This window comes from Magallana gigas, chromosome 4 (genome assembly GCF_963853765.1).
Source record: "Magallana gigas chromosome 4, xbMagGiga1.1, whole genome shotgun sequence".
Lineage (NCBI taxonomy): Eukaryota > Metazoa > Mollusca > Bivalvia > Ostreida > Ostreidae > Magallana > Magallana gigas.
In genome coordinates this window covers 34,641,770-34,669,006 of record NC_088856.1, presented here as the reverse complement: position 1 = coordinate 34,669,006, position 27,237 = coordinate 34,641,770, and the positions used below count along the sequence as shown (strand labels likewise).

The window sequence follows — 27,237 nt, the reverse complement described above, 5'->3', positions numbered from 1 at the left end:
TTGAAGAAAAAAAAATGCGCTGCTCCTAGACGAGCCATTTTAACTACATATACAGTTCTCTATATATTTGTGAAGAAAAAAAAACCCACCAATATTTGAATATTTTTATTTTATTTCCAGTAAAAAAGTCACATACTTGTAAAAAGAACTTTAATGTAACAATAGAAATTTGCTAAAATAGTTGATTTTTATTTAAATTTCATGCTTTCCACCAAAGGTAACACGGATACTAAAACCTTTCACGTCGCACTGGAATAAGAAAAATATAATGTTCTTATTTAAAAGTAAAACATTTGGGCTGTGTTAAAGGACGTGATCACGTGTGATAAAATTCATGATAACTCAATAGGGAAAATGTCCTTCATCTCCAATTTTTTAATACCAGCTTCAGATACCAGTAACAAGGAATAAGATTTTTTTTTTGGGGGGGGGGGGGTCTGCATTTTTAGAATTAGTACACACGTGTATATTTCAATTACAAGTACATGAATGGTGGGTAATTATCATTCTTAGATTAAGAAATAAAACAGAATAATAAATGGCTGCACTTAACGCCGTATTTTGGGTCCTTTTTGGATCACTCTGGTCACTATCGGACTGTCACAGGTAAAATTTTAAGGTAAAATGACATCACAGCAGTGTTCTAACTCTACATGTTGAAACGCTGCTGTGATGTCATTTATTTGTTCCAGCAGTGTAAAATTTTAGACTAGTGAGCTTCTTAATGTCAGACCGTTACTAGTGGTTACAGTACTGTCTCAGGTAAATGAACAATGAAATTCAATGGCAGTGTATGATATTATATGCCGAAAAACAGTTCTGTATGAAAAAAAATACCAGACAGTTCTCGGCCCTAACGGGCCTCGAAACTCTCTAATATTTTTTCATACAGAACTGTTTTCGGCATATATCCATTATACATATCAACCAGTAGCTAATGTCAAAAATTGACGTGTTCGAAAAGAATTAACAAGTAGATTATTAATAATCAGTAACGCATGAAACCGATAATCTCTTAAAGATATATTGGAGAAACCATCAGTCGACTGGAATGAATTGAAATAGGTATGGACAAGCAGAATGTGTGTAACATAACACGTCACGTTACGGGAGTCTTGTATTCACAGTTACATGTACATGGGGTTAGAAATCACGTGGTAAATTATAATATTTCACAGGTCAAAGTATACCATTTTACAACAGGGAACGCGAACGCAAGAAGAAATAGTTTTTGTCGGTTTAACCATGAGTGCAAGTTTGTCTATTGATCTCCTTTTAACATAAGCTTATATATATATATAAATATACAACTACCATAAGATGGTGTCCTCATTATCCTATGGAGATTCAAGAAAATACAATGACCCCTACCAATGAAAACGACTTTGTCTTTTGTAAATATGGACTTTATATTAATGTTGTTTCATAAATTAAAGTTGCAGTTAAGATATTCAATTTGGCAATTCCCACAATTAAAAGAAATATGCCCATTTATAATATTTATTGTGTCAAAATTTTTAAATGTTCTTTTGTGCAATCATATTTTACAGTTTCAAATATTATTTGAGAGTTACAACATATTGTACAACTTACGGTTTTTCGCAGATGTAGAGTGAGTTTGTCGAACATGGCAAATCGTTCCATGTGTAGCCAGTATTAGATAAGAGAAGCATACAGTCCTCGTTTCCCCCCGTGTCATTGGGCTCTCCCGGCCCCCAGTCCGTGAATGTGAAGGGGTTTCCTGACGTCACCCAGCGCCATTGACCCTCAACATCAATGTCGTTCCCACCGGTCCAAAACTGTCCTATAATTAATCGAAGCTCAGAGAAAGTACAATACGTACAGGCGTGATCTGTTTCTTTTCAATCGCAACAAAACAAAAGCAACCCATGAATGTCTATTACGATCGAAAAAAGAATACAAAGTCCTGACAGCAAGGCTCAAACGTCAGTATCAACAAGCGGAGGGAAACATGCTGGACTACCTACGTAAAAGTAACCCGAAAACCTTCTACCGAAATTTTCGAGGGAAAAAAAGGCAGCAGACAAATATCAATCCAAGTGTATTTTATGAACATTTTAAAAATATCGCGCACGCCATGAACGCGTCCGAAAAAAGTACAGATTGTATAGACGCTGATCCCATTTTTGAGGAACTAGACTGTCCAATCACAGAAAAAGAAATTGTTGATGCTATCAAACGTTTAAAAAAAGAAAAATCACATGGTACTGATTTGTTAATTAACGAATATTTCATTGAGTTTAAAGATTATCTTGTTCCATTTATACTAAGATTATTCAATAGAATATTGTCTACCGGTTTTTTCCCTAATATGTGGGCACAGTGTATTATAATACCAGTTTTTAAAAAGGGTGATGCATTAGACCCCAATAATTATAGATGCATTAGTCTTGTCAGTTGCTTTTGTAAATTATTCACATCTATTTTGAATCAAAGATTGTTAGCATGGTCTAACGCAAATGATGTAATCACTGATGCACAGTTTGGATTTCAACCCAAACGAGGTACAGCTGAGGCTATATTTAGCCTTTCAAATATTATTGATATGTCAATAAGAAAGAAAAAAAGATCGTATTGTTGTTTTGTTGACTTTAAGAAAGCATTTGACACTGTTGAAAGATTGAAATTATGGGGAAAATTGTCTAACGTTGGTATTAGAGGAAAATTGTTGAATTTTATTCGTAGTATGTATAATAATATGAAATCATGTGTTAATTCAGCAGGAAAGTTATCTGAGTTTTTTAAAAATAACACAGGACTTTTGCAGGGAGAAGTGCTATCTCCAATATTGTTTTCATTATACTAGTATGTGAATGATTTTGAAATGGAATTTTTGTGCAAAGGTAACATACCAATACAAATTCAAGAGTTAAATCTTTTTGTTTTAATGTATGCAGATGACATGGTAATTTTCTCCGAAACTGCACATGAGCTTCAAGAAATGTTAAATACATTGTATTCTTATACATCTGTCTGGGATCTTACTGTAAATGTACAAAAAACCAAAATTGTAATTTTTAGAAATGGTGGTAAAATTCACAATTGTGAAAGGTGGCATTTAAATGGCGAGCCAATTGAGGTTGTCGATAGCTTTATATACCTGGGCCTTTTGTTACAATATAATGGAAAGTTTAACAATACACAGAAACAGTTGGCGAGCCAAGGGAGAAAAGCCATGTTTTCTTTAAAGTCAAAAACAAGTCAATTGTATCTGAATACAGAAACAATGCTGTCAATTTTTGATACTTATATTGCTAGTATATTAAATTATGGCTGTGAGATATGGGGCATGCATGCTGCAAATGATATAGAAAAAGTGCATTTAGAATATATTAAATTTGTGTTAAGTGTGAAGAAGAATACAAACACTGCACTTGTATATTTTGAAACTGGGAGGCTACCTATGAAAACTATACGAATGTTTAGAATATTCAAATTTTGGTTCAAATTGTTACAAAGTCAGAATTGTATTTTGCAGTCCTGTTACAAAATGCTGTATAATGAGTGTGAATCGTCTTTGACACCTGCTGAAAATTGGGTTACTGTAATTAAGAATAAACTTTTTGAAATAGGTCTAGGACATATATGGTATGAACAGGAGTATATACATTGTGAAACCTATTTTCCTTTAATTAAGCAAAGAATCATTGATCACTTTACTCAACAACTTGTAGAACAGATTAGTTCGATCATCCTCATCTCGATGTTATTTTTACAAGCATATTATTGACCAGTTTTCATTACAATATTATTTAACAAAATCAATACCTTCTACATATAAGAAACAAATTACAAGAATTAGATTGTCATCTCATAGACTTGCAATTGAAAGTGGACGACACACTAATGTACCAAAAGAAAGACGCTTATGTAAAGACGCTTATGTAAATTTTGTTCAGATATTGAAGATGAATTCCATTTTGTTTTGAAATGTCAACAGTATAGAGAAATCCGAGTAAAATATATTAAGAAATATTATTGGAAAAAACCTTCTGTATACAAATTTATACAATTATTAAGTGTTCAAAATTTTAAAGAACTGTGTAATTTGGGGAAGTATCTCCATCTAGCTTTCAATATTCATGATAATTAAGAAAAATTTCTCTGGTTTCTTCGCCTGTTAGTAAAATTTTATTTTATATACATTATCAATGTACTTTACATGTGCATGTACCATACCATTATTTCAATATTGCTATTATTTATATGTAATAACCTATGCCATAAGATGTAATTATATCCTTTATTACACTTTAACAAATATTATTTTAGCGCTCATTATAGCATAACATGGATGGTGGAAACCCTATGACCCGGGAAGTCTCAGGAAAGAACAACTTTAGAGTACAGTTATTGGATTTGAAATCGTGTAAAAGTTTCAATCATATCTCAACAAAGCACTGTAAGGATATCAAAATGCAATTCGCGATGACACTTAGTTCAAAATGTAAATACAATAAATATCTATGGCAGGGTTTTGATGTTTCCCCATCTATGAACAATACATTTCTGAGACGTAGCAATGTCCAAGTTAAGGTTTGAACTCGTTCATAACGCTTAACGATATAAATTAACCGTCACCAAACCTTATAATAGTATAAAACATCCTCTACTTGACAGCTTAGCTTCACGAAAGTACCCTATGCAGAACGCCAACGTAAAAAACGCATGTGTACTATGGGTCCCTTCATTCTAATTACTTATTCTTTCTTTGTATGTTGGATTACTAGTATATCATGACTAGAACTGGTAACGTGTACTTGACAGTTTTCTTTAACTCTGATATGGTCGAACGTTCATAATCTAACAACTTCTTTAACTATTTAATGTTATACCCATATTTTTTTCTGTAATTAAAGAAGGCTAGATTGCTGAACCAGTCACCTGTACCGTATCTTAAGGCTATAAACTAACTATAATATATCCTAAAACTTTGATGGCATCATCTCTGAGTAAACTAATTCTAATTCTGTTAATATTTTTAAAAGAATTATTTCTTCATCATTATTTAGTATTGTTTAAGGTTATACAGTTCTTCTATCTGCAGATTTACTAAAGTAATGGAGCCACGGCCATCTCGCTTCTTTATCGTTTTTGCACATCGGTCTACTTTTAAATATTGTCTCCTTTCTTGCATTATAAATTTCATAAACCTGGTTGAAAAGAAATAGTATTGTATTAAATCTCTTCATCTATTATTGTATGTCTTGTGCAAATAAAGAATATGTATAATAATCTTTTTTTAATGAAAATATCAATTTTTCTAGAAATTACAATAACAAAATCCATGTCACGATAGAGTCATGTATTCGTGTTTTCATGAGTAATTGCAGTGCACTAATTGCAATTACATATCAATTGCAGCGAAGTACTATAAAAATTTTGATTATAATTTAACAACAAAGTTTTGTGTCTAAAGCATGAAAACCAAAATACCAAAGAGGCTAAACCATAGAAGTAAGGCATACAGTTTCTTTGATACATTGCCTTAAATCAATGACGTTCTAAAAACTAGTACTCAATGGTGTTTCTTTTATCCATCTTTGAACATGCATGAAAACATAATTAGCAGTATTCAGTGAATTATCAGGGGTAAGCTTTAACTCTAATTACCCCCACCCCCTTTCGAACTTTTCACAATTATCGATATACAGTAAAACACGGTTATAGGAACACGCTTATAATGAATTGACGCTTACAGCGAAGTGAATTTCATTCCCCAAGTCTCTATTTCATGTTGTAAACTTGACGGATATAACGAATTACGCTTATAACGAAGTTAAATTGGCCGTCCCTGGGACTTCGTTATAAGCGTGTTTTACTGTATAAGTCATTGAATATGAAAGTTGAAATTAAATCAGTAATAATTATTACAAATTCTTGTATATATTACACAAAATATAAGGGATGGAAGACAATTTGATGCACATTTTAACTTTGGGGGGAAAATCATGATTATACGAGGTGTTAATGGCAAAGATTGGGGCTAAAATAAAATCTCCGATTAAAATTGGATTGCTTCAATGATTTGCTGTAATATTAAGTTTTATTATACTTCATGTTAAAAACTGAAATCTGATTGGTTTAGACGCAGTTTATAATCCGTTCTATTACCCTCAGCGTTAGCAACACACTTAGCAATGGGTAACACAATGAATTGTTACATGCGCGTAAACTATGCGCGTACGGTTCGCCAAAGAATTCACGTCATTCATATATAAGTAGTAAAGTTTTCTTTAAAATTAAGACATTTAGTAATGTATAATAAAATATTCAGTTCCCGTTTAGGAGGGTAAGAGTTGAAATTGACACCCCTCGAAAACCATTGTCAACCTCCGCTTCGCGTCGGTTGACAATAGTGTTCTCGGGGTGCCAAACGGGCACTATTTATATAATATAAACCTATTGTCTCACCATTTAAGAAGGTCTTTGCGGCAACATCCTTTAGGAAGTTATTTTCCGCTTCTGTTTCGATTTCGACTAAACCAGAATTTTCCGCGACGCATTTTGCCTAAAAATAAAAGGGTGAATGTACATATATGCATAAACATGTACATCTCTTAGTCAAACAGCGCACTGTTCACTGCAGGTAATCGATTTTAACCATTAACACAAGAATTGTTTTAAACACTAATGAGGCTCAGAATTGGGATGTTAACACAATTGCAAAAAAAAATTAAAAAAATGAATGCTTCCTCTCTGTAAAACGCAATTAAACTTAATACCTGTGCTCCAGACCAGGTTTGGAGTTCGTAGGTTACCACCAGGTAACAAGAGGTTTGGTACCGTACCCACCCATTGGGACAGGTAGTGGCGGGGCAGGAGGAGGCTGTAGCTATTAAAACCACAAATTTACCTATACAGTCAGGTATCGGTCAAACGGAAAAATACTTTTAAATGTATATATTTATGGTCTTAGGGGCAAACGATATACTGATTATCTATATTATATGTCTTGAATGAAGAACACTATAGAAATACATTTCGAACATATTGCCAGAGTTTGCTCTATTTGATAACAGAAAAAGTGTCAAAATAGTATTAACAGTTACCTGGTCTTTGCAGGCTGGCATACAGGGCACATGTCGCTAGAGCGGCCCTGGAAAGGTCTGGATCCACCTCATTATCGACTGCAAACGACATCAAACAGAGTGTTTAGAACAGTGGGGGTATTCTGACGACATGTCACAATCAGTACAATGGATCTGTCATAACGTATTTGTAAGAGATGGTTTGTTTAAACAATAAAATGATATTTCTGTTGTTTATGCGGGTACGAAGATAGCAAACAATGCAATGGTCGTAATAATGAAGAATCTTTAACATTTTGTCTTGAAATGAAATGTTCTAAAACATAAATTTTCACTGTATGTCAATATTTTACAACATATAGAAAATTGTTAGATTAATCTCAAATAGAGTTCTTTTATATAAATTGTATTTTTGCTAACTGTCTTATTGTATTCGAAAACCGTACTACATGTATCATTGTCAAACTTGTATGAGGCGCTGTTTTATTATTTATTGTCGTTAAGGAAGCTCACCTTTTCGAATAGGTGATACTACTTTTTAAAAAAGGTGATATCACATTTTCAAATAGGCGACATCACCTTTTCAAATAGGTGATATCACGAATTCAATCAAAAAGGTGGTATCAATTTATTAAAATAAGTGATATCACCTTTTTGAAAGGGTGATACCACCTCTTAAATAGGTTATATCACCTATTTGAATTAAATAGATGATATCACTTTTTCCTTATTTGATAGTGATATCATCTATTCGAAAAGGTGATTTCACCTTTATGGTTTGAATTTAATCTGCAATACCGGTATCACCTGTTCATATAGGTGATATCACCTATTTGCATTTATTACTACATTAATAAATAATGAATAATCCCTGAATTTAGACATTCGATTGAAAATAAATATGGCGACCGCCAAGGCAAAGGATGCCATTTAAAATAACATTCAAAGAACGATTCAGTAATCCCTGGTGTTCTTAAATAGTGACAATGATTGTTAAAAAGTTTGCAACATGGATTTGAATCGTTCAATTTGACTGAAGACTCTCCTGACACGGTGAACTGTAGTGCTACGTACATTGCAATTTGAGCACAAGTAGATGAAGTGTGACCTTGCCGCCATCTTTTACTTTGCGCTTCTGACTCGCGTAACAGATAAAATGATAAAAACTTAGATAATTTAGTGTGTTCGTGTGCTATTTGTTTTAAACATATTAACCAAACATAACTACTCTCTTTAAAAAATAAAATAATTTAGAGAAAACAATACAGATATAGAGTTTTAGTGTTTAAATGATAACGAATAATGGGCAACAACTCATCATTATAGGGGGCATTAATTATTTCAGACTTACTTTAAAGAGGTGATACTAGTATCATATATTCGAATACGTGATATCACCAATTCAAATTGAATGCTAATGGGTGATGTCACCTATTTGAATAGGAGCTATCACTGAATTTAAACGCTGAATAGGTGATATCACATATTTGAATAAGTGGTATCACTAAATGACAATCAATACTACAACGGCACCTCATTGTAATGAGTTACGTACAATTATTTGTTTGTGTTCTACCAATATGCAAAACCAAAAACAAACTACCATACCATATACATAAAAAATAACTATTTTGATTTAACAACAGGAAAGGCTAAGATGAAATTTATATATAAATATATATACAAAGAGACGTGATCAGGGGTACTAGGGACGCTGCCGTAACTAAGGACGCCACAGCGGAAGTGTCGGTCTCCACCAAAAACTGGGTCACCACTAACTGGCACACAACAAGCACCACCAGGACTCTTGGTCGATGGCCCATTTCCTGTTGCTCTGTCTTTCTGTGAACATGAAAAATTCCAGAGATGGCGGTCTTGGTAAAACAAGTTCATTATTTCTGTATTATATATTTTTGATATTACTCAAATCTTCTATTATGATAAAATGTATTCAAAAACGATTTGAAAAATTAAAATCCTAGTATTAAGTTAGCATTACATACAATATTTATATTTGCAGCATTATGCATGCCAAATTACGTAATGTATATTTAAATCCAAATCATGAAACGAATGGTGAACTTGGCCGTGAAAGCGTCTGTTGTCAGGTGGGTTGATTTTTGCCAATGTAAACGAAAGTTGCTCGTTAATCTGCGAATATTTACATTCCACTTTTTTTTTGCATGTAAAGTATGTGGAAAGCGTTGGCCAATGAAAGAGTTTTATTATGACGTCACAGACGTTGAACGCTGTAAAATGCAACGTCACAAGCGAAAATCAAAGTTCATGCCCGAGGCTGTTACAGTGGCTCTTTCATTAATTTGAACTTAACGTTACCCTTTAGATAAAACAGGAAATTTTTCGTATCGTGCCGTCATGTGTTTCCGATAGTCATGTGTTTCTAATAGTCTATTTGGTCGCTTGAGTTTAATTCTCCAAAATGCCGTCATTTTTCTATACTCTGTCCCGAGTTTTTGCTTCCACCACTTTTTGCTTGATATTTCGATAATCTTGAATACCTTTGTGCTCAAACTACGTTCATCCACTAATTATATGAAAAATGTCCAGATTATCTATTCTGAAACGTCCCATCTACCGCTTCAGGTTTCAATACACAGCCAAAAATAAAATTTCTACGGGGATTTTGCATTGCATCAGCCATGAAGCCCGGATGATAACGTTGAACAATTGCACGAGGTATCCCGAGTACTTCCGAATGGAGAAAAGATGTAAACATTTTCCATTATAAATCTCCGTAAGAAATTTGTTTTCGTTCCTGTGAACTTTTATTAGTGAAAAATGATGATTGTTCCATGAAGATATCTTGGACAGATTCCCTTTTATCTATTTCAACTGTATTTCTTTCACAGGTATGTGAATTTTTATTAAAAATCGTCAAAAAGTGATGGAAGCAATAACTTGGGACATACTTTAATTACTAAGGACATGGAACTCTTTCCGTCATTATACATAATTAATATGTTTTACGGTGCTACCGTTCTGGCGAGCGCAGCAAGAATTATATGTACACATACCTTGCATCATTGTCAACTTATAGTTTTATTTAGGTATCAACGAACGTCAAAAATTTTTGAGAGAGTATATTGCTCTACAATAAGTATGCCAAAGGTACTAATTTTAATGGTTATGATACATACAGCGCAACCCACTTCCCAGAGAGAGAGAGAGAGAGAGAGAGAGAGAGAGAGAGAGCCCGGTACCTGTTTGTAGGTGTGTAATTTCCCACTTTTAAATTTAATGGTCTGACTATATCCCATATCTACATAATTTTTTTAACTGTTTATTTTTTTATTTTATTCCTTTTTGATTTATTTCAAAATGTCCTATTGTTTATTTCCTCCCTACTCATTCATGCACAATTAGCTTAAAAATGGATCGATATGACAGTAAAGTATGGCTCTTGCTAATATATATACATAAAATCTCTATATTAAAAAAAATTAAAAACAAATCATACGTCAATGAGGCAGGTATCGCAGTCTGTACTGAAATAGCTAGTACAAGCATTACAGATGTTTGATCCACCTCTAAATTTATCGCGGGAACTATAGTGCGAGTGCACTGTGACGTCATCCATAACTTTGTTCGTCTTTGTTTACGTTTCTCGACCCATTACGGAGGTATGGAAGCATGTAACAAATCTTTTGAGTCTCGCCAAAGCATATGCGGTACTCAAAACGTGTCTTCAAACTTTAAGTCACTGTAAATTACGAGTTAAAAGTCGGCCATTTTTGGCATAGCACCACGGGTGAAAACATTAGAGAGCATTATGGGACGTAGACAAAAAATTTTGTTTGATGAACTGTAGGTTTAGCTCGTTCTTTTTCCCGCGCACACTGGTTCTTAGAGCTCGCTTCGCTCGCCGGCGCTGCGCGCCGGCGAGCTGCGCTCGCTATTATATACTACATGTGGTTGTGGTTCAAGTTCAAGGTCAAGTTCAGTTTATTCGCTCAAACAAAATAATTGTCAGAGGTACTACAAACAGGCACATTTTCAAACCGAAAAAAAAAGAAAAAAAAGGACAGACTATAGAATAACTACTTATTACTATGGAAGACTTCGGTATAAAGGATCAAAATAGGGAAACAACTAAGAGGAGCAGACAGCATCGAAAATATTTGAAATAAATACGCACAATTTTCTAAGCGATTTACAACTGAAATTGGTCTTGAGTTCAGAGAACTTCAAACAGTTTGGTCTTTTCCAATATTTTGTGTTTAGGTATGTTTTCCTTATTTCTTCAAGGACCAAATATTCTAAAGTATAATGAAATCCATCACCAATGAGACCTTTATTACACAAAAGACATAACCTCTCATTCAAAGGAATGTTATACCATCTGCCTGTCTCTACAAGTAGACGATGGTTTGATGTACGAAATTTAATTATTTTTTTTCTTAGTTTTACAGGTAAAATATCGAGATACTTCTCAAAGCCAAAATTTGCTTTTAAAATTTTATACGCAAGACCTCTGGAGCAACAAATTATATAATTGGACCATATTTGCACAAATTGATCTCTTAATCTTTGATTTACAGTAGCAGTACCATTTTATATTGACAAATTATGGTTCTCCCAGACATATTGTACTCCGCACATGTTTAAAACTCTTTTAATACAATCTACCCATGGGCTTTTACAATCGCTATTAAAATGTTGTGAAAATAAATATATGTACACAGTATATATAATTTTGTTCTCATGGCTTAAAAGCATTTCTCCAATATGTAATTATTCTTTTTAAACATTAATATACAAAGGGTAGCGTCCTGTTTCTCCATATATCATAAAATTTGGTGTCGTATTTCTTATATTAAGTACTGTTTTTAAATTTTAAATGTACATGTTCAATAACATCTAGATTTTCGAAACCCCAAATTTCACAGCGGTTCAGTAAAACTGGTAAAACAACCTTATCAAATTAACAATTTACTTTTTTTGAGCCTGTTCACACAAATGCTTTTTTTTGCTTTAGTAAATGAACCAGTATCAAAGTAATGCTGTGTCAAATGGTAAAAATCTCACAATTTCTCAAGGGACTCGTAAGAAATTAATTAATACTATTACCTAATTAAAGTCAATAAAATTGCCCAAAATCCCAACTATAATATCACAGTATCTAAAATTACTCATTGTCCCGTAAAATAGTCCTCTGATGATGTATTTACATGCTAAATTTATCATATGACTTTGTAAACTTTTCCTTAGTTTGCATTTATATAGGAGCGCTATAAATTGGACGTCTTCTGAAATAAAAACGTTATTGATAATCGTACAAATGACGGTACTGTAATAATCATCAGTGATAAAATGAAGTTATGGGGGAAATTAAATATTTGTACGATTAACGTTTAAATAAAAGGCTGAGAAAACATTGAAAATAATAAAGAATATATTCAAAAGGTTATATCTCATTTATGTCAAGTATTATTGAAAAAAAATGTTGATGAATTATATTTTCGGAAACATATGACGCTCATTTTCATTGGCCAAATGCGCCATCCAGTTTATCTAAAGCTACGAATTGCATAAAATGACCACTAACTTTGATTTTTTTATCGGCGATGTTCAATGCTATGTCTGAGGTTAAAAATGATATAGTTTCAAAATTGTTAACAAAAAAGACAGTCATTAGAGGCAGCGTTTAGTGTTAAACTATCAGAAACCCATAGCACCAGGATATAAATCACATTTGCAGACAAGAAGTTAAAAAATGTAAATATAAGCATTGAATCATTATTTTTTGAAAGTTATAGTCTCATAACTGCAGCGGTGTGTGCATACAAATTGAGTAACGCACGTTATTTTAAGAATCAAGAATGGGTAATTTTAATGATTCGTCAAAGTTTGAAAGTCAAATATTGAGTTACAGAGTTTACAGAGATACAAAGGTACATAGTTTGGAATTCTTTGTTACGTAAACAAAGCTCTTATCATTGTTTACATATGTGTGGTATTGGTATGAGTTTCAATCAATGTTGCTTTTTTGTTGATAATATGATTTATGAACACATAGAATCAGTCAAACATGTTTGGCATGGGTCATTCTGTCGAAGAAAGGGTAATTTCTGTACTTAGCATTATTTGTAAACAAATAATAGACTCGACCTTTGTTTATTTAAACAATAAAATGCTTTCTTTGGTGATTCATTCGGGATATGAAGGTAGCGACATTGCAGAAAAAATACACAACCCGCGTTAGCGGGTTATGTAAATTTTTTCTGCAATGATCGCTACCTTCATTACCCGAATGAATCATCAAAGAAAGCATTTTATTGTTTATATTAACATCTTTCCTTTAGCCAGTTGATAAATTGATATGAAAAGTAAGTAAAATTCACTAAATTACTGTTAATGTACGTACTAAGTACGTTACGTTAACTAAAAGAAACAGCCAAATCGTCTCCTGTGAGACTTTGAGTCTGACGTCGTCATGATTATTTCGTGCAGTTCGTGATTTTTCCTAGGTAGTTGTAGGTCTCGACCAATCGATAAACAGGGCGTGTCAAATTCAATCCTGTCTCTTTCTTGTCAGTTTCAGCCGTGGTAGATTTCGACCAATCAATAAACGGGGCGTGTAGATTTCAATTTGGCTGATTCTTTAGAGCTATGAATTAACTATATGTTTCTGTAAGAAATAGAGGGAATAATACTTGGTAGATGTAAATATATAATAATGATTTTCCCGCCTCTGTATCTCGCTTCTAACATTCGAATTGTCAATCATTCAAAATGCACACGTAAACAATAGTAAACGTAAAAAATAAAAAAAAATTGATCTCAAATCGTGTCTAGGTTCCTTTAAGCCAACTTGTATCTAGTTGAGACTGTTGGTTTACAATGTAAAGCATCAGCCCACTACTATTCTAAAAAATCGGGGTTGTTTGTGACATAAACAGACTGAAATTTGGCTGAGAGCATAACTGCTGCTTGTATAATAACACAACTGAAAACGCTGCTTACGATGAAACCAAACTCTGAGTGATTTTCTTTTCGAATAAAAAGAAAACGTACTTACATATTTGAAGGCTCACATCCGTAGTCCGACGTCCACTGTATAGCTATATAACTAAGGTTGAGATTACGATATTATAACATGGTCCTTGGACGATGTATTACTACCGGTATTTTTCATGGTTACACCACTCTCGGACAGATGGCGCCTAGAGGTGACATATGGACATATACGTTACCCAACCACACTAATGTTTGATCACCATACAGGTCAATATTTTCGGATTGGTTTCAAAATTGCCAAGTATTTTAGAACGTCATACATGACAAAACTGATCTGAAAAGCACCAAAATCCTGTTACTTGGTTACTTCTTTTTATATCAAACCTTGATTTACAATATGGTATTGTTTCCTATATTTTTAACAGGGACGTACATGTATATACTAACTGTTACATATATCTCTGATTTTTAATGTCAAAAATATTTCTGTTCTTGTTTAGACTAAAAAAAACAATTATTAAAGGCATGTTAATCTTTATCTATTGAGTTGATTGTCGGTCTTCGTTATATATGCGTAATTCGTTATATCCGTCAAGTTTACAACATGTAATATAGTCACGGGGAAGGAAAAGCACTTAGCTGTAAGCGTTAATAATTTATTTTATTATACTTTCATGTTAAATACTGAAATCTGATTGGTTTAGACGCAGTTGATAATCCGTTCTATTTCCATCAGCGTTAGCAACATACTTAGCAACGGGTAACACAACGAATTGTTACATGCGCGAAAATTATGCGCGTACGGTTCGCCGTAGAATTCCCGTCATCTCTATATAAAAGCAATATAAAAATTCTCTAAAATTTAAACATTCAGTATAATAAAATAAATAGTGCCTGTTTGGGAGGATAACAGTTGAAATTAACACCCCTCGAAAACCATTGTCAACCTCCGCTTCGCGTCGGTTGACAATGGTTTCCTCCGGGTGTCAATTTCAACTGTTACCCTCCCAAACAGGCACTATTTATATAATAAGCGTGTTCGATATACATGTAACTGAGTTTTTGAACAGTAGTCGGTGCTACAAGTTCGTCAGGTCTGATTGCTGTTCCGACACAAAACCTTAATGGCCTAACAATTTTGTGAATCAAAATATGTTGCACATTTATGCAAAGATAACGCAAAAAAGACGTCAAAATAACATTATTTGACATATAAAACGACCCCCGTCAGTTTTACTAAATTTTACCGAAAATCCTCTTTAAAGACTTAATGCTAATGATATTGGCACATATTCTATAAATATTTACAAAAATTGGTTTCAATATATTCCATTATACAGGAATCGTTATTATGATATAAATTGACCATGGATTTGTTTTCATCTTATTAAAGTTTAAGCTACACACAGAATTATTATAATACCATGTTTAGCAGCAAAATTAAGTTTTCAAAACGGAACTCCCATTGCTTTAATGTATTCGATGTATAACGACCACATTTTGTACCTAATAAATGAATGGTCTGATATTATTAATCATGATATCATTTTGAAGGTGTTATCAAATAAAAATACTCCACCAAAGGAATTTGCAAAATTTTGAAATATCTTACGGTCCAACAAATAACACCTTGAATTTGGCATTGAAGTCTATGGGCAACGTATGTTTTATTATGATATTGTTAAAAGTAACTTGAAATTCGTAAAACTCTCTTGGTTAATACATGCATAAATTTTCTCTTTATTAAAATATGAAATAAAGTGAATCATTTACCGCAGATAGTTTGACGAAATGAAAATTTTATTTTTTCCAACAAGGGGAGTACAGGTCTCTATTCTTATAGAAAAGATTGAAGTGAGTATATCGAGAAATTACCGTGAACCCCCCCCCCCCCCCCCACCCCACCAAAGTACTTACTCTCGGAGTGATCCCAGGAATGTCATCAACAAAAGCAACCGGAGCAAGTATAAAGTATAATTAAAATACAGTATTAATTTTCAAATATTTGAAGCATTTAAACTTTTATTGCAGCAACAAAACCCTGTGTCTAATTACAGGTATATTTTACACTGTGACATGTCAAGTCCGGGCACGACACAATCCGGACTTTCAGCCACCCTTTCGGTTAGACATAACTTACTTTTGTTTATATACATGTACTTTGGTGGGATTTTTTTTTATTTTGATCCTATCATGCCAACCTGAATGTACTCGTTACCCTAGTTTTTTTTTTCTAGAATCCCATGGAAGAATGGTGGATTTTTCACCCCAACAAAAATTTCATCAAAAATTCTATGGGAGAAAAAGTACTGTGGGATAAATTGTCCTATGTGGGAAAAAAATGATTTATGATAAAAAAAATATTTTGTAATCTTCCATTATCTTTTAAACCCGGTTTCAGAATTTTAAATTTTGTTTTCATTTGTATCCTTTCTATAACCCGAGTTGTATAGGAATTTTATATATTCGAATTTGGTGTAGGTCTTTGCCTGCTGCCTAATCTTATTCAATGTTATTGAATAAAATATTTTTTGAAATAAAATAACAAAAGCAAAGACCTTCCCTGTCTATGCGAAAATAGCCAGGAGAATCAATCATTACAATCAACCTGTAACTGCATGCGGCCATTCAACTTATCTTTAATAAAGCGCACAATTTGAAAAAAAAAATTATACAGCAGAAATTATTTCCTGACATTTCAACAATTAAAACTTGTTTGTAAGTGACTTACGGTGGGCAGCTATCTTCAGTTTGCGAAAATACAAAGATTGCATTGCCACACCAGAAAAATAAGTTTCATATTCATAGAAAATGAATTAAATACTTTAAAACAATCATCTGATAAAGAACAGTCAGGATTACATCCCATGGTGCAACGGTACATCTAAATCTAGAAATAAAACGATATTTTTATCTCCTACTTTGCATATTCTGTTTCCCGTACACAACGTAGTCTATTTCACCGTTCTGATTTACAACACAAGTGTTTTAATTCTGAGCGGAATTTAACGTCAAAATAACCGTAAATAAAAGGATTGATCACGTGATTCAACAGTAAAAAACGCGCGAAAAAAATCCAGACGTTCATCAAACTTCCGGGTAATTGAAGGTAGTAAAAATTATTGAGGGTGTAGGTCAGAATGAGTATCACAATAGAGGGTATATACGAAAGGATATAAAGCAAAATTATAGTCAGGAACATCACATTCATCTTGGTCCGGACATTATATCCATGTCCGGATTTCTCACTGTCCATCGAATTGCCTCCCACACTTTTCTTTCGACTTTTTTCGTCTTGATCTGCACATTCTTTGTAAATAGTATAAATGCCATCCTTCGTTTTGTTGTAATTTTTATCATTTTTCATGCTTTTGAGAATTTTTTCTCTCGACTGTCTTTCGGAGTACAGAGTTTTATAAATTGTTCGCATTATGAGCGCATATAAGGTAGATGTAGTTACAATGTTTGCTAAAGTCAAAAGCAGAAAGGATCCGAAGTAAACGAGAGTAAGTGCATTAGGATTCACGTCAAATACACATATATTGGTAGAGAACGACTGGTTTTGAAAAGTCTTCTGTGACGTTTTAATTCCACTAATTACTAACAGAGGTGCTCCGTATATGACGCAAACAAACGTTATCCCAATCACCAGCAAGCGCCTTCGGAACAACGTCAGCTGTTTTCCATACGGATGACACAATAAGAGGTACCGTTGAAACGCTATTGCGCCAAGAACATGACCGGAAAATCCCGAGGCGAAAGTGAGACTAAATAACAACACTCGACACAAGATTTCACTGGGAAAGCTGAAAATGTAGAAGTTGTCGATGACGTAAAAAACGCCGTTTGAGACGCTCCCCAGACAGTCCACTAGTGCGAGAATTGGTATGAAGTAGCGGTCCCCTCTCTTGTCGTTGATACGAACCACGTATAGTACTATCACAGTGATATTTCCTATGACACCCACCATTATTCCTACAGACATAAGTACTGTGTTTGGTAAAACAGTAGAGGAATATATCGCATTTAACCTAGAAATATTGTCATCCATTGCCGATTTCGCGCGTTCTACATTGGACGGAAAAATACGAAATACGTGCTGTCATCTTACGACTGATTGGAAACAATCGGCCGTATCTTCCTGGTATATTAATCCGTCTATCACAACGTGTCAATATTAACAGTCCCTTGTTGTTTGATATTGCACTTTACTAATTAAAACTTCTTGCCTGAAACTGGAAAATATGTTTATGTGTTCTGTGCATCGAAGCAAGTCAACCCGTGAGCCGTTGTTTTGAATTGCTGATGTGACTGTTTTGTTATTCCAAATCTGGATACATAAATGGCAATTACAAAATTACTTAAGGTGTTAATTTGTGGGGTTGCAGTAGAACGATTACAACATTTATAATTGTTAACCGACTTTTTTTTATAAAGAGAAAACGAGATTGGTGACCTTTTCTAAACTTCTTTTTGTTACCTTCGCTTCACAAGTTCGTGTCTTTGTATAACGCTTTTCGTGAATCTTTTGGTGATATGAATTCATATCAGTCCTTCGGCGCAATGGTAAACTATAGTACATACTAGTACCTACACTTAGCAAATATGCATGATCAGTAACAAGAATTGAGCTCGCGTGTGGTTATATCTCTCTACTTTTTGTAATGCTAGCTTTGACTTTTGCAACCTCCAAATCATCACAAATTTCTTTCAATTTTTCGTCGTTTATTAATAATTATGAATTGGGCAGAACTTTAAGCATTTTAAAATCATTCCTAAATTTCATGTTATACATGTGTCATTATATATATCATATTGATTTCAATCCTGTCCAGATCAATAACCTAACGATCTTTTATCCTGTATAATTTGTGAAAATACCATAGAAGCTAGAATGTCACCCTGACAAGGCAAAATGATACACATACATAAATGTACATTTATACGAATGTACTGAACAAAAATGACTAAGTACATACAAATAATAAATAGTATACGTCTGCCATTGCTTCAAAGGTTAATACAGTTCAGTGACTTAAATTCCGTGAACCTTATCAAAACGAAATTAATTTTCATTTTAGATATAGGCTTTTCGAAAGCACTGTGTTCTAAACTGATAATAAGTATTCTTGTGACATTTACTGGACAGTTTTGTAAATTGTAAAGAAAAAAAGAACACGCTAAACAATAGACAATTTGCAAGCAAATAATGTTTCTGGCATTTCTATAACCACACGATTTCGTGGAACTTCCTTGATTCTTGAACAAAAGTTCTTTGTTTTTTTTTAAGCACTAATGTTTGATTGAAAATCCTATTCTAAACGTCTACATATATTTATCAGGTATAACAGGTAAATGCAGATTGTTTTACACGCATGTTTGTACTGATGCGTGGAATATTGACGTAAAGAACCAAGTTATAAATAGTTTAATGGTTCTAAGCCACACACTTTGAGCATCATCACTTTGCAATGTCTTGACTACGGACCACCTTTCTGACATTTATCTACACGATCTGTACTTGATCTTTACATTCGTAACTTAGATGAGCTCTTTTGACGAACATGTGTCCTAAACAGAAATTACTGGAAGAAAACGGCATCTTTTGCTCCATTTCAAACGTGAAGCCGTCGTCCAACTTGTGTTGTAGCATATCCTTGGTTTTGGCGTAGTTCACCTCGCCCCCAACTATCAGAATCCTCCCGTCAAATGGACTTACTCCAAAGCCTTTCCTCGGGAAATATCGCATGCTTTCCTTATTTTCAAAGAAATAGTTACCTCTGTCGTTTTTAAGTTGAAATAGTTTTCCTTTAAGGGATATAACGATTATCGTACGATCTACCACCAGGGCGCGAGCTTGGCATCGGATTACTTCCGGAATGGTACACCACTTGTCCTGGACAGAGTATCGTTTCTCGATATCAAAATATTGTAGCTTTTCTACCTTTTCCCCACGTTCAGAAAGGCCCCCAAACAGAAACACCTTGCTTTCCAAAACACAGTACGCACTAGACCTAACCGCTTGTTGAAGAGTGGTCCTGATTTCACACCATACATTTGTTGTTGTATCATAAACATCGATTTCGTTGACGAAGTTTAAAGTGTTTCTGGGGTCTGTACCTCCAAGGAGAACTACTTTCCCATTGGAATATGCCATGCAATGATTCTGCCTTGGAGACAAAAGGTTTGGTAGAGCTCTCCACGCATTCCTTTCGCCGTCGTACTCGTAGAAACCCTGTCCATTACCAAATCCCCCGGACACGTATAATTTACATCTGCTTGTGCAAATTGAAAAATTAATTTCGGGGTCATGAGGGATAGGAGGTAGCGTAAACCACTTTTTGTGACGGAATCCAAAACAGATGAGACTCTGGTTGCTTCCTCTGTCATTCCCTCCCATGACGACAACACATTCCTCCAGATCTAGTCCTGGTGACGTCACATTACCTCTTTCTCTGTATCTCTGCAAAGCGTCCTTGAATTCCGGGCTATTGTGTAAGTTTGGAAAGTTTGCCTCAGATGCCAAGTTTATCAGCAAAGAACGTCTAGTCTGTAGAGCTTCCAGTATATCATAGCAGTAGTCCTTTCTTCCTTCGAAGTCTTTCTCGATCCATCTCAGTCCAGCCTTCGCTATGGTTTCTTCCTGGGCATTTAGATCGTTCTTTTTCAGCAGTTCTATAACAAAATCAAGTGTGTTTATCTCGAGAAACTCATCAGTTGAAGAAACCAGGGCGAATTCTTTAGAAATGATGGTGCTTGTTTTTTCCTCCAGTTCTTTTAATTCCAAAAATTTGGCTGCTTCCCACATGCGCACGCAGTATTCGCTGCTGATATGTTGGTACAGGTACTGCAGGCTCTGCTCCCGTAGAGACCGGATTTGGTACTGCTGTGACAAGTGCAGCATGTCAATAGCATCATCCACGTCTGCCCACTCACTTTTACCAGTGTACATAAAATCCAAGAGAGTCTCGCACTGTACCGGGGCTAACTTCATTTCCACTTCTGACTCCTTTTTTTCCTGTGAAATTTAAAGGGTTTTTTTCATTATGAAAATAAAATGGAATCAAATTAAAGATTTCCTAATGTCAAAGAAAAACTCAAATTACCGGTATAAAACTGTTACTACAGAAAATTTTTCCCAGTACGTATAGATCATTCTTGTGAGCTACATGCACATCGCACAAGAGGAACATGTCTTGAGTTAAGAACTGAGCTTACTAAGTACACGTAACTATTCTTAGTTAAATACTAATATTGATTGCAAATTAATACAATATCACAAACATTCTTTTACTATGTACATGTATTTATAAACACTTCCAATCAATAATACCCTTGTTACAACGCACTTTCAAATTAATTTTAAAAGTGCGTTATGTTTGGACCAAATCAACGCTCTTTAAAAGAAAATTCTTTCCTATATGGGCGATATTAACACACTGGAAATATTTTTTCGGGTTTAGTCTAAATAAGAGAGACTTTTAATTATGATTAATAATCATTTACAATGTAACCTTGTTTAGCTTCAAATGATAACTAAACAAAGAACTAAGCTGTTAAGCAGTTTCTAGATTACATTATCTCATAAACTCGTGTCGTTTATAAAAATTATCTATTAAAATATCGGGATAATTTAAGTATCAAAACTGGTATTTGGTTGCCCCCGTCCTGTTTCCAATGACGATGGATCTTACTCATCAGTGTTTAAAAATATTAAATCGTACTGTCAGCTATCTCAAAACGACGTCCAGAATATGAAATTTTATCAAAAAATACGTTAGGTACATGTCTTTATGAAAAAAAAATATTTCAATTATTATTTAAAACCTTATTGAAAAAATCGAGAGGCCCACAGGCATTGACAGTCAGTTGAATAACTTTGCCCTTAGAGTGACATGTCAGAGAGTCTCATATTTGAATTTTTTAAAAGCTTCATTTTGAAGTCTAAACCCTAATCTGAGACATCTCTGACTTTACCCTTGCTTTTATTACTTGTAAAAAGTTGTGAAGGGGGGGGGGGTGTTGAAGAGTCGGAGGAATCTCACATTAACTATACCCTAGCAAAATATTTTTCTCTTTTGGTTAAAAGAGATCTGCAGGCCTTAAATGGTCGATCTGGTATAATACACTTATTTAGTTTCATTTAAATTGAACACATGAATATAGCTTATTTCAACGAGCATAAAATGCACAAGAAATTAAAGCAGAAACTAATTCAGTAGTTACTGCCATATTTATCACACAACCCGCCCCCCAAAAGAGAAGTCCCAACTTCTGCTAACGAATTTCACAATTTAAGAACAGGGCCTTATAAAGAAAATAACAACAACGCAATTAGTTTTATCTCTCCCACAACTTTGATAGTACAGAAGAAAATCTTATTTAAATCGATACATTTCACTATGTTTGCTATTTGGACATGCCCTAGGGTCTGAACCCTGTCCTGAGGGTTACGAATTTCACAATTTAGATAGAAGGTTTCATGATGAAAATCATAACGTTACCATGCATTCAGCTTATCTCCCACATTTGTGAAAGTGGAAAAAAGATTTTCTAAAATTTAATAAATTTTCACTATATGAACATAGGGTCTGAACCCCTGACATTACTTCATAAAAGAAACTAAGATCGAATATTCATAAATTATATATGACTGCCGTCATGAGAAAAGGGCCCTAAAGGTCAAAATTTCACAAACTCACTTTTTTGTCAATTCTGATTAGTCAACTCTTTCTGAATACAAATATACAAAGATATTCAAGATCTTGTGTGTTTTAAGCATTTTATGACAATTTTAGTAAGATATGTTAACACGACTTTGACGTAACTCGTTGAAAACGTCACGACGTCACGAACGTCAATTTTTTTTTTGCATTAATTTTTTTTCTTCTATACTTCCTTTCACATCGTCTTTAATTGTTTGAAGTAGAATTAATTAATAAATTTCTACAATTCTAGATTTCTTACAATTTTAACAAAAGAGAAAAAAAACATTTTGAATATTCAGATATAGTTTAAGTTCTGCACACTTCTGATGACTCCACATGCAATAACCCCCCCCCCCCCCCCCCCCGATCATACATGTAAGATGGATACATAAAGGATATCTAAGGAAAACAAATACTTCTCCCCAACCTTTAAATACATAAAAGTTTTTTAATAAGCAAACATATAACAAACAAAAAGATGGTCAAATTCGATGCCTACATGTATGTTTCCACAATTTCGGGGCATAGTCAAATTGCATACACGAATTTATTTTCAAAAAGAGAAATATTTATTCTTTTTAATTAACCTTTTGCACGGAAATTTTATCGCATATTTACTGATATTACTTTTTAAGTCTCTTCATAGTTCTGAAGCAAGTTTAAAATCAATTATAGCTGTTTTTGAAACTCGAGTGTTATTGTGTTAAATTACTGTCATGATTGCTCTTCTCTTTAATACGTTATCAACACTTAATTTTTATAAAATTACCAATGGAAAAAGATCGTCTTCGACTCTCTCACTGAAAAGTAATTACAACTACAAGAATGTGGACAGTTGATTTGAGAGAAAAGACTATAACAAAAATGGCATCTTATATTTATAGATTAAAATTTAAATCCATTAAGTATGATTCCCTCTATAATTTACGAAAATTTATTGTAATTCACAGCTGTATAGAAACAGACAGGACTGAAATCAACTCGGTCCAATTCTAACCATGCAGTTTACCGACCGTTCGAAATCTTCAGCAACCTAAGAAAAATCAAGAATTGCACGAACTATATAATCATGATGATGCCAAACTCAAATCCCATATAAGACGCTTTGGCTATAGCTTTTATCTATCGTTCCAGTGTACATTAACAATAATTTAATGACCTTTACTTACTTTTTACGATCAATTCAATTCATTAATTTATTAAATGAAAGATGTAAATATAAACAATAAAATGCTTTCATCGGTGATACAATGTACATGCGGGATATAAAGATAGCCACATTACAGAACGCGGGTTACGTTAATTTTTTCGGTATTGATCGCTACCTTTTGTTTATGTTTATTGTTTAAAAATACTCGTACACACCTAATTAAGTGTATCAAATACGACAGACCAACAATGTACAAAAGCCACCCCGCGTGCTGAATATACACTTCTATTCCATCGCTTTGTAAGTTTACGCATACTGTTGTATTTTTGTGATGCGATTTTTATAAACCATAACCGTTGAAATAATTAATTATATATAAGCATTATTCCCTTTTTTTCAAAATGCATGATTGCAGGTAAATTTCAATAAGACTTCTGCAATAATTATGTTTATTTTTTGCACTAATTGGTAGTACAGTGCCGATAAACGTAGCTTATACTCAGTGAGAAGTAACCTTTTTACATGTTGCCTAATTTAATTTTCTTATTATCGATGTTACACGATGAATGAATCTCTCTCTCTCTCTCTCTCTCTCTCTCTCTCTCTCTCTCTCTCTCTCGTTGAAAACAGATATCGGCCAAGTGATTATCAATTTTAAATAAAATGACAAATTAAATGATAAACGTTTATAGAGTGCATAAAGTTGCATACGGTATTCCGAAGTTTTAAGAAATATCGCGATTCTCGGATTTTTTTTTATTGCTGTACATTGTTACAAACACACATAAACATTGACTTCAGTATCATCGAAAGTTGTTTCTTGTATAAAAAAGAAGAGATGAGAAACCATCATCTATGAAGCCGAATTGTATTGCTTTGCATGTTATTAATTGTCGCACATGTAGTGTTTATACATGTATTTATCGATAAACATGAATTGATTTATAAAACGGCAATTTTATCGACTTAATATCAAACGTATAGTAACATAATGATTGCATTAACAAACCTGTTCAATTTAAGGAATTTTGAATCGATCATGTACGTAAATGATTGGAGTTGAACATAATCATATAAAATGCTATAAATCCATGTTATAATAACTGATTTTTTATGTAAGTTAGCTCAAAAAGTACACACATGTGGATTTAAACTGCACAAGAAAAAAATATGTTGCGCTTAAATAATAAACAGGTTTTTTTCATTTGTACAGGTATATTTACTTTTATGTTGTTTCATTTTGAAATGGCACTTTACATGAAAATGTCACTAAGAATCAGATTTTTCCATGAAATCAAATGCGACATATCAGAGTAGATTTTTATTCTGTCAAAATATTTCTCAATCTCTTCTTATCCGTTAGTTATAGCTTTTTAATTCGTTAAATAATTTCAAAATTTGATCGCAAATTCTTAAATTGTAATACATGTAGAATACAGGCACGTAGCATCAGGGGGGGCCAGGGGGGGCCTGGCCCCCCAATTTTTGAGGAGTATGTAAAAAATTGATATAAAAATAAGGAAATAAGGAATGAAATTGAAGTTATATACTATTATACTATCCCAGCCCCCCCCCCTCCCGGATTAGGATTTTGAAGATTTTGGAAAAGTTTAAATTTCCTTTTTTTTTTTTTTTTTTTTTTTTTTTGCTTGTTTGTCATGATTTTTTTTTGGATGAGTCTGGCCCCCCCCCCCACTTTCAAAAACGATGCTACGTGCCTGGAATATGCGTGAATTTATTTTGTATGTTGGCGGTAGCACTATAATTGAGACATAACCGCTTCTCGCGTGTTCCTTCCGACTAATTTAAAAAGTGAAGAATCGTCTCCCGCGAGGGAACTTCCAAAAGTTTGATTTGAAATATTTTACTTGTATTGTTTCACAGTAACTGTTAGATTTGAACAGTACTGCTCTGCATCGATTCGGTAGGGCTTGGTAGGTCTCATCCTTCAACCCCTCTTATCAACAAAGAGTGTGCAGTGTAGTTTTTTTGTTTGTTTGTTTTTTTACGTTATTAAATCATACATGTATTGCTCATGCAAACTAAAGTTGTATAATTTTACTCAGATTACTTTATAACTCATCATCGGAAATCCACGACCATTGAATTATGTGAGACGGGTCTTTGGTTTCTAACAATGATTTATTTACACTAGAATGTAAATTGTGGTGTTTAAGTTTCATAGCGGATGCAAAAGCAGCAATTTTATGACGTCTCAGCATCAACTTGTGTGCAATATTACGCGTTCAAAATGTGTAGATATTGACGTTACATGTGTATATTTCATTTATCAAATGTTTATTTTTTTAATCAACATGTAATATTGGACTGAAAAAAATATCAATCGCGGTATTAAAACAAGGCCAGACTCTAATTATTTAGAAAACACAACACAGACGCAGAAAAAATAGAAACAGAAAATTAAAAAAGTTGCGTTTACAATGCCGCAACTTTGACGTCGTTTTCTGAGCATTGTGACGTCAAAAGATAAGGGCCCTTTTCTCATGACGGCAGTCACATATATATATATATATATATATATATATATATATATATATATATATATATATATATATATATATATATATATAAAGATTACACGTGTGGCCAGATGAGCTAAAAATATTAAACTTGAAATGAATTTTATGAACGTAACTTTTTATACTAAGCAAAGACGGAGATAACCCGATCCATGCAACTTTAATGAGTATATATGAATACCTGTCTTAATATGGATGTATTTATATAGTGAAAACAAACCTTGAATGAACTGTCAAACATTGTTTCGAAGTACACGGACAAGGCAGATAAAACAACCTTGTGACAATAAAACTCCTTATCCTCTGCTTTTAACACCATGTCACAAAATTTTTGATTGCCTCTTAGCTTTTGAAGACCATCTGCCAAATCACCACTGTATGACATTTTGACGATAAAACGAAAGTAGAATATATGGATTAAATAGGACTTTGACGTCCGCCTTGGTCCTCTACCACTATACGCATTAGCTTTCGTTGCCTTTAGAGCTCCAGCAAATGAATGAAATAACATGCCTATATTTATTGTACTGGAACTTATTTTATTGTCAGGATGCTGTTGACAAGATTAATTTGATATTTTATGAAGATTGATCTTTGCAAGTTTTGTTCTCCGAATAAAAAATGAACGACTTCGTGAACATTAAATTGCGGCAATATCTAAACAACAGAAGTTACAAACTCATAAAACTGTAAGCGATTTATATTGATTTTCATAGAGACTGATGGTTATTTTAATAATTTATTACACCCCCTCAAAACATAATGACTTAAATATTATTGTATTTAAGTTATGTGAATATCATAACATT

The 27,237-nt window shown here is 33.5% G+C and overlaps 2 protein-coding genes across 4 annotated transcripts; both read right to left on the bottom strand.

Annotated features, from left to right (window-relative positions):
* Positions 1-92: 92 nt before the first annotated feature.
* LOC105334799 (perlucin-like protein) lies at positions 93-14,334 on the bottom strand. 3 transcript variants are annotated; one of them, XM_034450023.2, is made up of 7 exons: positions 14,092-14,334; positions 8,737-8,894; positions 7,074-7,151; positions 6,747-6,856; positions 6,436-6,532; positions 1,594-1,804; positions 93-249 (listed from the first exon to the last, which is right to left on the bottom strand). In XM_034450023.2, the coding sequence occupies exons 2-7, from the start codon at positions 8,873-8,875 to the stop codon at positions 240-242; spliced, it is 645 nt and encodes a 214-aa protein (XP_034305914.1). In that variant the 5' UTR covers positions 8,876-8,894; positions 14,092-14,334; the 3' UTR covers positions 93-239. The 3 variants fall into 3 exon arrangements, with proteins under 3 accessions (XP_034305914.1, XP_065938292.1, XP_065938293.1); XM_066082220.1 differs by having other exon boundaries at positions 14,088-14,149; XM_066082221.1 differs by lacking the exon at positions 14,092-14,334 and adding an exon at positions 13,438-13,583.
* Positions 14,335-18,729: 4,395 nt separating this feature from the next.
* LOC136274715 (kelch-like protein 24) lies at positions 18,730-26,849 on the bottom strand. The gene is made up of 2 exons (XM_066082218.1): positions 26,649-26,849; positions 18,730-21,048 (listed from the first exon to the last, which is right to left on the bottom strand). Exons 1-2 carry the CDS (start codon positions 26,811-26,813, stop codon positions 19,537-19,539), a joined length of 1,677 nt encoding a protein of 558 aa, XP_065938290.1. The 5' UTR covers positions 26,814-26,849; the 3' UTR covers positions 18,730-19,536.
* Between the last annotated feature and the right edge of the window lie 388 nt (positions 26,850-27,237).